Below are 13072 nucleotides of genomic sequence, written 5' to 3'. Positions count from 1 at the left end.
TAGTTACATCCTCAAAAAATTCCAGAAGATTAGTCAAGCATGATTTCCCCTTCGTAAATCTGTGGTGCTGACTCGGAACGATTCTGTTACTGCTATCCAAATGCTCCGCAATTTCGTCTTTTATAATTGACTCCAGCATCTTCCCCACCACTGATGTCACTGATGTCAGACTAACTGGTCCATAATTTCCTGTTTTCTCTCTTCCTCCTTTCTTAAAAAGTGGGATAACATTAGCTACCCTCCAATCCACAGGAACTGATCCTGAATCTGTTGAACATTGGAAAATGATCACCATGATCCATGATTTCTAGAGCCACCTCCTTAAGTACTCTGGGATGCAGACCATCAGCCTTCAGTCCCATCAGTCTACCCAACACCATTTCCTGCCTAATGTGAATTCAGTTCCTCCGTCACCCTAGGATCTCTGGCCACTAGAACATCAGGGAGATTGTTTGTATCTTCCTTAGTGAAGACAGATCCAAAGTACCAGTTCAACTCGTCTGCCATTTCCTTGTTCCCCATAATAAATTCCCCTGCTTCTGTCTTCAAGGGACCCACATTTGCCTTAACTAATTTTTTCCTCTTCGCATACCTAAAGAAGCTTTTACTATCCTCCTTTATATTATTGGCCAGCTTACCTTCGTACCTCATCTTTTCTCCCCGTATTACCTTTTTAGTTATCTTCTGTTTCTCTTTAAAAGAGTCCCAATCCTCTGGCTTCCCGTTCTTCTTTGCTATGTTATACTTATTCTCTTTTATTTTTATGCTGTCCTTGACTTCCCTTGTCAGCCACGGATGCCTCTTACTCCCCTTAGAATCTTTCCTCCTCTTTGGATTGAATTGATCCTGCAACTTCTGCATTGTTCCCAGGAATACCTGCCATTGCTGTTCCACCGTCTTCCCTGCTAGGGCCTCCTTCCAATCAAATCTGGCCAGCTCCTGCCTCATGCCTCCGTAATCCCCTTTGGTATACTGTAATACTGACACTTCCGATTTTCCCTTCTCCCTCTCAATTTGCAGATTAAAACTTATCATATTATGATCACTGCCTCCTAATGGCTCTTTTACCTTGAAGTTGGAACCTTGCAAGTTTCATTCCTTTCTCGGTATCAGATTTCTTCCGTAATTAAGCATTACCTACTGCCCTGAGATTGTTCAAATATGGATCATTGGTTCACTGGATTGCTCAAATTCTTCTGAAATGAACTTGAATTAAACTATTCAAATATAGTTGCATTATGGTTGCTTCAAGAATCGTTTATTTCTGAGATACAGCACGGAAACAGGCCCTTCGGCACACCGAGCCCACACTGACCAGCGATCACCTGGCACACTATCACGATCTTACACACTGGGAAAATTGTACCATTTTTACTGAAGTCAATTAACCTACGAACCTGTACATCTTTGGAATGTGGGAGGATACGGGAGATCCCGGAGAAAACCCACGCAGGTCACGGGGAGAACGTACAAACTCCGTACAGACAGCACTCGGAGACAGGATCGAACCCGGGTCTCTGGATCTGTGAGGCAGCAACTCTACCGCTGCGCCACCATGCCCCTAAAAGTCACCATCCACCGTCCATGTGTATACATTCCAGTACGAATAAGGGAGAGAAGTCTGTTTTTATCGTTTCTCGCCAGTGCAGAACATTAAAACACTTGTAATCTTCTGACCATTGCACCAGCATGGTTTAACTAACCCATCACAGATATTAAACCTTCCCTGCTCCATTTTTCCAAGTGTGTAGGAAAGAACAGCAGATGCTGGTTTAAATTGTAAGACAGAGACAAGCAGCATCTCTGGAGAGAAGGAATGGGTGACGTTTCGGGTCGAGACCCTTCTTCAGACTGATGTCAGCGGAGTGGGAGGTACATAGATAAGGAAGTGTACAGATAAGGAAGTGTAAGATGTGAAAACAGGACAAAGGGAATGTAGATCAAGGAAAATGTCGAATAGATCATTGTTAGTTAGGAGAAGATAACACAAAAGCAAACAGCGGTAAAATGTAGTCAGAGGCAGTCAGACTGGTTGGAGAACTGGGAAGGGGAGGGGATGGAGAGAGAGGGAAAGCAAGTTAGAGAAGTCAATGTTCATACCGCTGGGGTGTAAGCTGTCCAAGCGCAATATGAGGTGCTGTTCCTCCAATTTGCGCTGGGCCTCACTTTTCCAAGTGTTATGTTGATGGAAGAAGCGGACTTAATTACTGCAAATGCTTAACCATTGTCTTCCCGATCATCTGTTCTATCCATAAAACAGTACCATTGACATTGACATAATTTATAGAAAACACGGCAAAAATAACCAAAGGGGCAAGGTAAAAATGTAAAGCAATAGAGGCCAGAATTGCAGGAATGGAGAATTTTCAGGGAAGTTTAGTTTGAGAATACAAGGCAGAAAGAATCCAAAGGCACTACATGATTACAATGAAACCATGATTACAGTGTATAGAAACAGGATAAAGGGAATAACGTTTGGTGAGTAAGAAATGCTGCTGTTGGAGTAGGGGTTTAGAAGAGTGGAGCGATTGTTATGAGTGATTGCAGACTCACGTCTGGGACCAGCACGCAGGTTGTAGCTTGGGTTGGGCTCCATCTTCTCCAGCTTCGGCATTCCAGTCTTTCTTCTTTGCAGAAGCCCCCTCTTATTTTGGTGCCTCAATCGAACCCCCCCCCCCCCCCTGCATTTATCTGATTGTTGATATAAATTAAAAAATATATTGCAAATTGTAAATCATGAAACGTTTGTATTTGGAACTGTGGCCTGTCGGTTGTCTTCCCATGTCCAGGTGACACATGGTGTGTAAAACGTGTTAGGATATTTCCCAATGATTCTCAAGGGTTTTTTTTTTTCTCTCCGACAGGCTGTGAAAGAAGATGTGAGCAAATATAAAAGTGAGAAAGACAGTAACTTATGCAAAGGAATCTGCCTCTGCGTTGCTTACTCTTCCACTATTGGAGGATTAACTACAATCACCGGCACCTCCACTAATCTTATTTTTGCTGAGGAGTTCAACATGTGAGTATTTCACAGCACCTTACAGATACTTATTGAACTTGCCCTGTGAATTCTGTCTCCTTTCCTATTAAAGTTTAGTAAAACTCATTAAGATGCAGTTAGTGGATTGAAATAGTAGTCTGCCTGCTTTGCGAATGTGTAGAGGGGAAAGGATACGGTAAATGGCAAGACCCTTAACAACATTTTCCCAACTCCTGACATCAGGCTAACTGGTCTATAGGTCCATTTTCTCTCTCCTTCTTTTGTTTTAAATAAAACACATGTTACCTTAAAATCAAGGATCAACTGAGTTTAGGAAGATGATATCTAGGCTGTGAAGTATTGAGTACAGATGTTGGGAGGTCATGTTGCAGCTGTACAAGACATTGGCGATTTAGTCAAACCAAGTGAGTCACAAAGTCACAAGTTATAGTAGTAGAATTAGGCCCATCGAGCCTACTCCACCATTCAATCATGGCTGATCTCTGCCTCCTAATCCCATTTTCTTGCCTTCTCCCCCAATAACCCATGCCACCCATTCTAATCAAGAATTTGTCTATCTCTGCCTTAAAAATATCCACTGACTTGGCCTCCACAGTCATCTGTGGCAATGAGTTCCACAGATTAACTACCCTCTGACTAAAGAAGTTCCTCCTCACCTCCTTTCTAAAAGAGCGCCCTTCAATTCTGAGGCTGTGACCTCTGGTCCGAGACTCTCCCACCAGTGGAAACATCCTTTCCACATCCACTCTATCTATGCCTTTCATTATTCAGTCGGTTGGGATTAGTAAAATTTTGTTTGAAATGAATAAGCAATTTTTTCATTAATATCATGTCTCACTTAGGCACTACCCCAAATGCCACTGTATAAACTTTGGGTCTTGGTTCATACTAGTCTTCCCGATGACTGTGATCATTGTGGTTCTATCTTGGGTCTGGCTGCACGTGATTTACTTTGGATTCAAGTAAGTAATCTGTTGTCATTTTCACAGTCACTCCCAAAGAAGTAACATCTGCTCTTAGTTTCTTGTGATCATAGGTTCTAGGAATTAGAATGATAGTCTAACAATGATGGTTTCCATTGAGGTAGATACAGTAGTAGTTCAGGACATCTCTCTAGTTGTGGTCGGAGGGTTCTGTTCCCTGATAACAGCTGGGAGGAAGTGATCGGAGCAGAATGAGGCCATTCGGCCCATCAACTCTTTGCCATTCAATCATGGCTGATATATCTTTCCCTCTCGACCCCATTCTCCTGCCTTCCCCCCATAACCCTTGACACATTGTCTGAGGAAGGAGGAAAATCTAATCGCACATGGAGCACAATATTAGCCCAAAACAACGCCCTCCCACATGGATTATTAACTTTAATTTCCAGTCTATGGAATCTAAGCAGTTTCAAACAGTGGAATTGCTGGAAGAACTGCTGTCTCACAGCGCCAGAGACCCGGGTTCAATCCTGACCACGGGCTCAGTCCGTATGGAGTTTGCACATCTTCCCTGTGACCACTTGGGTTTCCTTCAGGTGCTCCAGTTTGCGGGTCAATTGGCCTCTGTGAATTGCCTCCAGTGTGGAGGGAGTAGATGCGAATGTGGGATAACATAGAACTAGTATGAACGGGCGATCGGAGGTTGGCGTGGACTCGGTGGGCTGAAGGGCCTGTTTCCATGCTGTATCTTTCAATTCAATTCAATTAAAAAACAAAAATTTGGGTCTGTGCTAATTTGCAAAAAAGTCCAATACAATATCACGACTCTCTCTCGGTAACGTATTATTCCCCAATCAAGTGTTCCCTGGGACCGCTGCTCTAGATGTCAACTTATTTACATCGGCGAAACCAAGCGCAGGCTCGGCGATCGCTTCGCTCAACACCTGCGCTCGGTCCACATTGACCAAACTGATCTCCCAATGGCCGAGCACATCAACTCCCCCTCCCATTCCCAGTCTGACCTTTCTGTCATGGGCCTCCTCCAGTGCCATAGTGAGGCCCACCGGAAGTTGGAGGAACAGCACCTCATATTTCGCCTGGGCAGCTTGCAGCCCAGCGGTATGAACATCGACTTCTCCAACTTTAGATAGTTCCTCTGTCCCTCTCTTCCCCTCCTCCTTCCCAGATCTCCCTCTGTCTTCCTGTCTCCACCTATATCCTTCCTTTGTCCCGCCCCCCTAACATCAGTCTGAAGAAAGGTCTCGACCCGAAACGTCACCCATTCCTTCTCTCCTGAGATGCTGCCTGACCTGCTGAGTTACTCCAGCATTTTGTGAATAAATACTCTGGATTCTATGATTTGAATCATTGTTTCCCAGCTTTAGAAAGAAGGAACTTACCACTTGGTTGAAGTTGCAATTGTTTTAAACTGGTGCATCAGCTGACTGTGCACAACCCCTATCACCTGACGACATTCACCTGCTATTTGTGAATGGCAGTAATATTGAGGCGTGCAATTAAAAACTCATGCTATTTTCAACAAGGCACAGACTTGTTGGAGTAATGACAATGGCGCGAGTTAGAAAATATTGTACACCCCTGTTAATTCAAGAGATGAAAACACCGAGACCTATAAATGAAGCAGCCCGCTGATAACTGATGGCAATTTAGGAACTTCACATTCGACAACAGAGGCGCCGAAATCCCCAAACTGTTGACAATTGCACAGCATAATGATGGCAATTACCAATCGCCTCGCAATAATTACAGCAGCAAAATATAGTCCGTCGGCTTTTCTAACTCGCTCCTCCACCAACGCACCAATGCACACGAGGTGAGCAATGCAAAAGGTGCAGATGAACTAAAATTGACTTTCTGCCACTTAATATATTAGGACAACTGACCAAAGGTTTGCTCAAAAGGTTACGTTTTAAGGGTCATCTTGAAGAAGGAAGAGTGTCTCAGAGTCATAGGCTTTTTTAGTTTAGTTTTAGAGATACAGTGCGGAAACAAGCCTTTCGGCCCATCGAGTCCGTGCCGACCAGTGATCCCTGCACACTAACACTGTCGGGACAATTTACAATTTCACCAAGCTAATTAACCTACAGACCTGTATGGTTTGGAGAGTGGGAGGAAACCGGAGCTCCCGGGGAAAACCCATGCAGGTCAAGGGGAGAACGTACAAACTCCCTACAGACAAGCACCCGTAGTCAGGATCGAACCCGGGTCTCTGGCGCTGTAAGGTAGCAACTCTATTGCTCTGCCACCGTGCCACCCGCCTTTAACAAGCTAATTCCAGAACTGAGCCTCAGGTAGCTGCAGAAATGGCTTTCAGTGGTGAAGTGATTAACTTCAGAGATAGTTAAGAGACTAGAATAAGAGGATTGGGACAGTCTCAATAAGGTCCACCAGTTGAAGAAAAATCTTTGAGATAGGGAGGCATGAGGGGTTGGGAAACAATGATTCAAATCATAGAATCCAGGGATTACTTGATTGAGAGATACTATGTTTCCGAAAGAGAGTCGTGATATTGGATTGAACTTTGTGCAAGTTAGCACAGATCAAGCAGACACTTGGATAGCTTCATTTTTTCAGAGGATGCATTGAGTAAGTTGATAAGCAAGTCAACGCTGTGGTAAAAGCCAGCTTCTTCCAACTTCGAACAATAGCTAAAATCAAACCATTCCTCCAATTCGACGACACAGAAAAAATCATTCACGCTTTCATTTCCTCCCGCCTAGACTACTGCAACTCCCTATACACTGGGATCAGCCAATCTTCCCTGTCCCGCCTGCAACTGGTCCAAAACGCCGCAGCGAGACTCCTGACGGGTACCCGTAAAAGGGACCACATCACCCCGATTCTGGCCTCTCTCCACTGGCTCCCTGTACGGTACAGAATCAACTTCAAGCTCCTCCTATTAACGTATAAAGCCCTAAATGGACATCCCCCCCCCTACATCAAAAATCTTCTAACCCCCCTCTCTAACTCCAGATCCCTCAGGTCGGCCGACTTGGGGCTACTCACTATCCCGCGGTCTAGGCTTAAGCTCAGGGGTGACCGCGCTTTTGCGGTTGCAGCTCCTAGACTGTGGAACAGCATCCCTCTCCCCATCAGAACTGCCCCCTCCATCGACTCCTTTAAGTCCAGGCTCAAAACCTATTTCTACTCCCTAGCGTTTGAGGCTCATTGAGGAGGCGCTGTGAACTGTTTGCGTGCTACTGTATGTTTCATTTTTTTCCTTAGTACCTAATCAGATGTACAGCACTTTGGTCAACGTGGGTTGTTTTTAAATGTGTTATACAAATAAAATTGACTTGACTTGACTTGACTTGACCATTAGAGTGGACAATTCTGGATGGATTTGTCAGGAGATGGGCTGAAGAATATGGTTAATGCTCAATTGAAGAAAAATCTGCATCACAATGTGATGTAGAAAAATCTACATCACATTTCTCCAAACAAAAATCTGCAGGTACTGAAAGTTCTTAAATAATGCAGGAAATACTCAAATGATCTGAAAGAAAAATGCAGGAAATACTCCACACTGTAGAAATTATAGAAAATACATAACAGATCAGGTAGCACCGATGGTGAAAGAACCACTGAGCTTTTGTCAGAACTACCAGATTCTAACTGACCCACTAATAATTTCCAACTTTTTCTACATTTGCATGTTAAACGTTAACTGTTTTATTTTTAAATAAATGGACCATTTCATTCCCCTTGTAACAAACACCAAGAGCAATGGATTGAATGTGTTTTGTGTGCACTGACCATTTTTCCTTTAATGCTGCCATTAGTTTGTGTTTGACTTACAACATTATAAACCCTAACTCTCTCTGACGCAAAACAGCTTTTCAAAGACATTTGAATTTCGCAAAGAGAAGAGCAACAGGGAAAAAGCATTCATAAAATTGATTGAAGAGGAATACAAGAAACTAGGACCCATGGGGTGAGACATATCTTACATAAAATTGATTTAATTACTGATAAAATAAACTGTGTTTCTGAAATGATGAAAGTTAGGAAGGGCTTGACTCATTTATTTTGGCTGTTGTGGTTGACAACAACTAAGATGCAAAGCTAGGCCTGTGGTTACCACACGATCCACCTGTATCTAAGTGCTTCTTCTGCTTCTTCTTTCGTGTCCTTTATCTATGTTTCAAATGTTACATCACTGTCTTCGTCCATCCTGAAAAGGTCGCAAGCCTCCGGCGACAATCAATGGCGGCCGTCACTTGTACAGTAGATGATGGTGGTAGCAGGGCCGTTTTTACACCATTATGGGCCCCCGGGCAAAGCAGTGTACTGGGGCCCCTACCGTTACTCTCCCCCACCCCCCTTTCCCTACCAGCCCCCCCCTGTCGTGCCGGCGAAAAGCACTTACCGAAAAGCACTTAGCGATGGACTTAGGGTGCTACATTGTTGCGAAAAGCACTTACAGATCGCTGTGAGAAGCACTTAGGGACCGAAAATGTTGCGAAAAAAGCACTTATTGAACCTACATTTTTAAAGTAGTATTTATTTATTGCAAGTCACTTAACATACACAGATCAGCATGGGGCCCCTATGCTCGTGGGCCCCCGGGCAAGTGCCCATCAGGCCCATGGGTGGTAGCAGAATTAGCTCAGGACACTTCCAGTTTCCAGCCCCGCGACATGGACGCTTCTCCTATGGGGCCAGCTAGGTGCTTATGTAGAGTGATACTTGTACTGAACTGTATGTAAAATGAATTTCACTGTACCTCAGTACATGCGACAAATAAAATAACCATTGCACCATCTCTGTCCCACCCACTCCCCTGACATCAGCCTGAAGAAGGGTCTCGACCCGAGACGTCACCCATTCCTTCTCTCCAGAGGTGCTGCCTGTCCAGCTGAGTTACTCCAGCATTTTGCGTCTACCGTTGTATTATTGATCCATGATCACTTAATTTTAGAATTTTCCAGGATGTTTTAGTTACATTTTCGTTTTGCCAAAGGTGACAGGTTCTTGTGAAGGTGGAGCAAAAGCGTGAGATCATTCTGCAAAATTGGTACAGAGGTGTGACTGGCGAGATCGCATACCTTGCAGAAGCATTAAGGAAAATAATGGGGCGTACACCAATGCTAATTGGATTCCATTCCATTTGGGTATTATTTAGAACCTCATCACCAATGAAATAATATGGTGGCACGGCGTGCAGCGGTAGAGTTGCTGCCTTACAGCGCCAGAGACCCGGGTTCGATCCTGACTACGGGTGCTGTCTGTACGGAGTTTGTATGTTCTCCCCGTGACAACTGAACTGTGTGCTTGGACATGCTGCCATGCTGCCATGCCTGTAAACCTTTCTTGTGCCCCAGGTATCAGGAGGTTGTCACCCTCACCATCTTTTGCCTCATGGCTTTGTTGTGGTTTACACGCAATCCTGGATTCTTTCCCGGGTGGTCCAATCTATTTCCACAGTAAGTGAAAGCAAGTAAGCACCTTTCTACATTTGAGATCAAATCTCATCGTTGAAGTAGTATTTGAATAGAAACGAGGAAACATGTTGCTTTGTTAAAAAATTCTAAAGCTTTTGATCTCTTCAGTCAAGGGAATTCATGTTCAAAAGTGACAGGACACTTTTTCACCCAGAGAGTTGTGAATTTGTAGAATTCTCTGCCACAGAAGGCAGTGGAGGCCAATTCATGGATGAATTTAAAAGAGAGTTAGATAGAGCTCTAGAAGCTAGTGGAATCAAGGGATATGGGGAGAAGGCAGGCACAGGTTACTGATTGTAGATGATCAGCCATGATCACAATGAATGGCGGTGCTGGCTCGAAGGGCCAAATGGCCTCCTCCTAGACCTATTTTCTATGTTTCTATGTTTCTATGAGCAGAATTAGGACATTCAGCCCATTAAGTATATTCCACCATTCAAGCATGGCTGATCTATCTTTCCCTCTTAACTCCATTTTCCTGCTTTCTCCCCATAACCCCTGACACCCGTACTAATCAATGATTTTAACGTGGAGAAATAAGAGCAGTGCACACTAAGCTGAATTGCATACGCAATATAATTTAACTCCTCGATCTTGATAGCTTCAGGACTGGTGATCTTCCCATGTAGTAATGTTAAGATGAGGAGACTTGACCAAATTCTAGATATTACATCCAACTTAACTCGACGGCTCTATCTGGAGGGAAGTAGCTTTTCCACTTGGCACAATGATCTGTGATTTGACTGTGAGGAGATTTTTCTGATTAAAAGATTTGGAAGCAAAAACCTAGGGTCTCTTAGACCTCTGTGCAAGTCACATTAGGTTAGTCGAGTTAGGTTAAGCTTGTTATTGTCACATATACCGAGTTATAGTGCAAAGCTTGGTTTTGCACGCTTTCCAAACAGTTCAGACATACCATAGATAGATACAATCAGATCAAAATCAACTACAATAGATAGAGCAAAGGGAACGATACAGAGTGCAGAATACAGTTCTGTACTTGCAGGTAGAAAAGTGATTTGGAAAAGCGACTGTTTCAAATAGCAGTAGGTCTTTCTCTGGGCGGCACGGTGGCGCAGCGGTAGAGTTGCTGCCTTACAGTGAATGCAGCGCCGGAGACTCAGGTTCGATCCTGACTACGGGTGATGTACTGTACGGAGTTTGTACGTTCTCCCCGTGACCTGCGTGGGTTTTCTCCGAGATCTTCGGTTTCCTCCCACACTCCAAGGACGTACAGGTTTGTAGGTTAATTGGCCGGGCAAATGTAAAAATTGTCCCTAGTGGGTGTAGGATAGTGTTAGTGTGCGGGGATCGCTGGGCGGCGCGGACCCGGTGGGCCGAAGGGCCTGTTTCTGCGCTGTATCTCTAAATCTAAAAAAAATCTCAATCTAAAAAAAAGAGCATGCCAAGAGTCAGCACCTTGACCCCTCTAGTAGAGAGTCAAAATTACTACCCGCTGAATTACATTTGGCCATAGCTTACACGGTTGCGTCATTTCAGTCAGAATCAAGCAATCCTCACTTTTTTTCTCCACATGAGCATTATTTTATACCAAGCTAAGAAATATAAATGCGACTATTGATAGACGCGGAATAATCTTTTGGGCCACGCTGGCGCGGCGGTAGAGTTGCTGCCTCACAGCGCGGTGCCAGAGACCCTGGTTCGATCCTGACTGCGGGTGCTGCCTGTAAGGAGTTTGTACGTTCTCCCCGTGACCTGCGTGGGTTTTCTCCGAGATCTTCGGTTTCCTGCCACACTCCAAAGACGTACAGGTTTGTACGTTAATTGGCTTGGTGTAAGTGTAAATTGCCCCTAGTGTGCGTACGATACTGTTAATGTGCGGGGATCGCTGGCCGGTGCGGACTTGATGGACCGAAGGGCCTGTTTCCGCGCTGTGCCTCTAGACTAAAAGTGGAGAATACCAATGTAAATTAAACGTAAACCTTTCCTTTGCAGGAACAAAGGCTTTGCCTCAGATTCCACCGTGGCACTCTTCCTGGGAATTCTATTTTTCATCTTGCCTGCTGAGAATCCTGCTTCAATTATAAAAAAGAGTTGAGTTCTTATCTCATAGTTTTAAAATAAAATCTTATATTTTCTCCATAATTGGAACGGGTTGGGGATGTCACAAATGGGGTTGCGCCTTCCGAAACCAGATGGGTGAGTTGGCGATGAAGGAGAATGCCACTGGATAATTAGTTGTCATCATGAAACTCTGCATTCAGGTCACATATTAATTGTTGTAGAAAGTCACAATCCCTATCCAATTTTTATTCACAAAAAGCTGGAGTAACTCAGCAGGTCAGGCAGCATCTCGGGAGAGAAGGAATGGGTGACGTTTTGGGTCGAGACCCTTCTTCAGACTGATGTCATGGGGGCGGGACAAAGGAAGGAGACAGGAAGACAGTGGGAGATCTGGGAAGGGGGAGGGGAAGAGAGGGACAGAGGAACTATCTCAAGTTGGGAAGTCAATGTTCATACCATTGGGCTGCAAGCTGCCCAGGCGAAATATGAGGTGCTGTTCCTCCAATTTCCGGTGGGCCTCACTATGGCGCTGGAGGAGGCCCATGACAGAATGGTCAGACTGGGAGTGGGAGGGGGAGTTGAAGTGCTCAGCCACCGGGAGAACAGGTTGGTTAAGGCGGTTCCATCCCTATCCAATATGTTACCTCCGATCAACAAAATCCCAATGTTGATGCTTCATATTAACCGGCTAGAGGTACAAGGAGATAAAGACCTCCGTTAATTTGGAAGAAAATTCCCGAATGCCCTGCCTCACATAAAGAAGCATGAAGGGACTCTGGAACCATGGAATTTAATAGAACTGTGGGTTTATGGATAATATTAGAGTCGTGCAGTGTGGAAACAGGCCCTTCAGCCCAACTTGCCCACACTGACCAACAAGTCCCATCCACACCAGCCCCACCTGCCTGCCTTTGGCCCATATCCCTCTAAATCTGCCCTATCCATGTACCTGTCTAATTGCTTCTTGAATGTTACGATAGTCCCTGCCTCAACTACCTCCTCCGGCAGCTCGTTCCTTACACCCACCACCCTTAGTGTGAAAATTCCACGTCAATATTTTCTCTAGTTCACCCATCCAGAAATATTCATTGGGACTCAATAGAAAGACAACTGTAGCTGACCAATCCAATCCCTGCTGTCCAAGGGAAAAACACATTGGCCTGTTTTATAAAAGTGAGGCACAGTGACTTAGTTGCTACCTGATAGCAATAAAGACCCAGGTTCGATCCTGACCTCGGATGCTATCTCTGTGGAGTTTGCACATTCTCCTTGCGACTGTGTGAGTTTACTCTGGGTGCTCTGGTTTCTTCCCACATCCCTAAGATGTGCAGGCTTGCAGGTTAATTGGCCACTGTAAAAACAAAAACCCAACTGTGTGGATAGTGGATGAGAAAGTGGGATAATGTAGAACTAATGTGAACAAGTGATCAATGGGTGGCATGGACTCGGTGGGCTGAAGGGCTTGCTTCCATGCTGTATCTCCGAACTAAACCAAGGTAAACTAATTATCAATATTACCCAAATAAGGTCATAAGAAATAGGAGTAGAATTAGGCCATTCAGCCCATCAAGTCTACGCCATTCAATCATGGCTGATCTATCTCTCCCTCCTAACCCCATTCCCATACCTTCTCCCCACAACCTCTGACACCAGTACTA

General features: G+C 44.6%; 1 protein-coding gene across 1 annotated transcript in view; it reads left to right on the top strand.

Annotated features, from left to right (window-relative positions):
• The window catches only part of slc13a1 (solute carrier family 13 member 1), a 41513-nt gene that overhangs the window by 15663 nt on the left and 12778 nt on the right, over window positions 1–13072 (top strand). Inside the window, exons 5-9 of the mRNA XM_078417459.1 lie at window positions 2865–3019; window positions 3844–3963; window positions 7781–7879; window positions 9270–9371; window positions 11346–11443. Coding sequence (XP_078273585.1) covers window positions 2865–3019; window positions 3844–3963; window positions 7781–7879; window positions 9270–9371; window positions 11346–11443 — 574 coding nt within the window. The remainder of the gene's footprint in view (window positions 1–2864; window positions 3020–3843; window positions 3964–7780; window positions 7880–9269; window positions 9372–11345; window positions 11444–13072) is intronic.

The sequence above is a fragment of the Rhinoraja longicauda genome, chromosome 20 (genome assembly GCF_053455715.1).
Source record: "Rhinoraja longicauda isolate Sanriku21f chromosome 20, sRhiLon1.1, whole genome shotgun sequence".
Classification (NCBI taxonomy): domain Eukaryota; kingdom Metazoa; phylum Chordata; class Chondrichthyes; order Rajiformes; family Arhynchobatidae; genus Rhinoraja; species Rhinoraja longicauda.
This window is presented reverse-complemented; position numbering and strand designations above follow the sequence as displayed.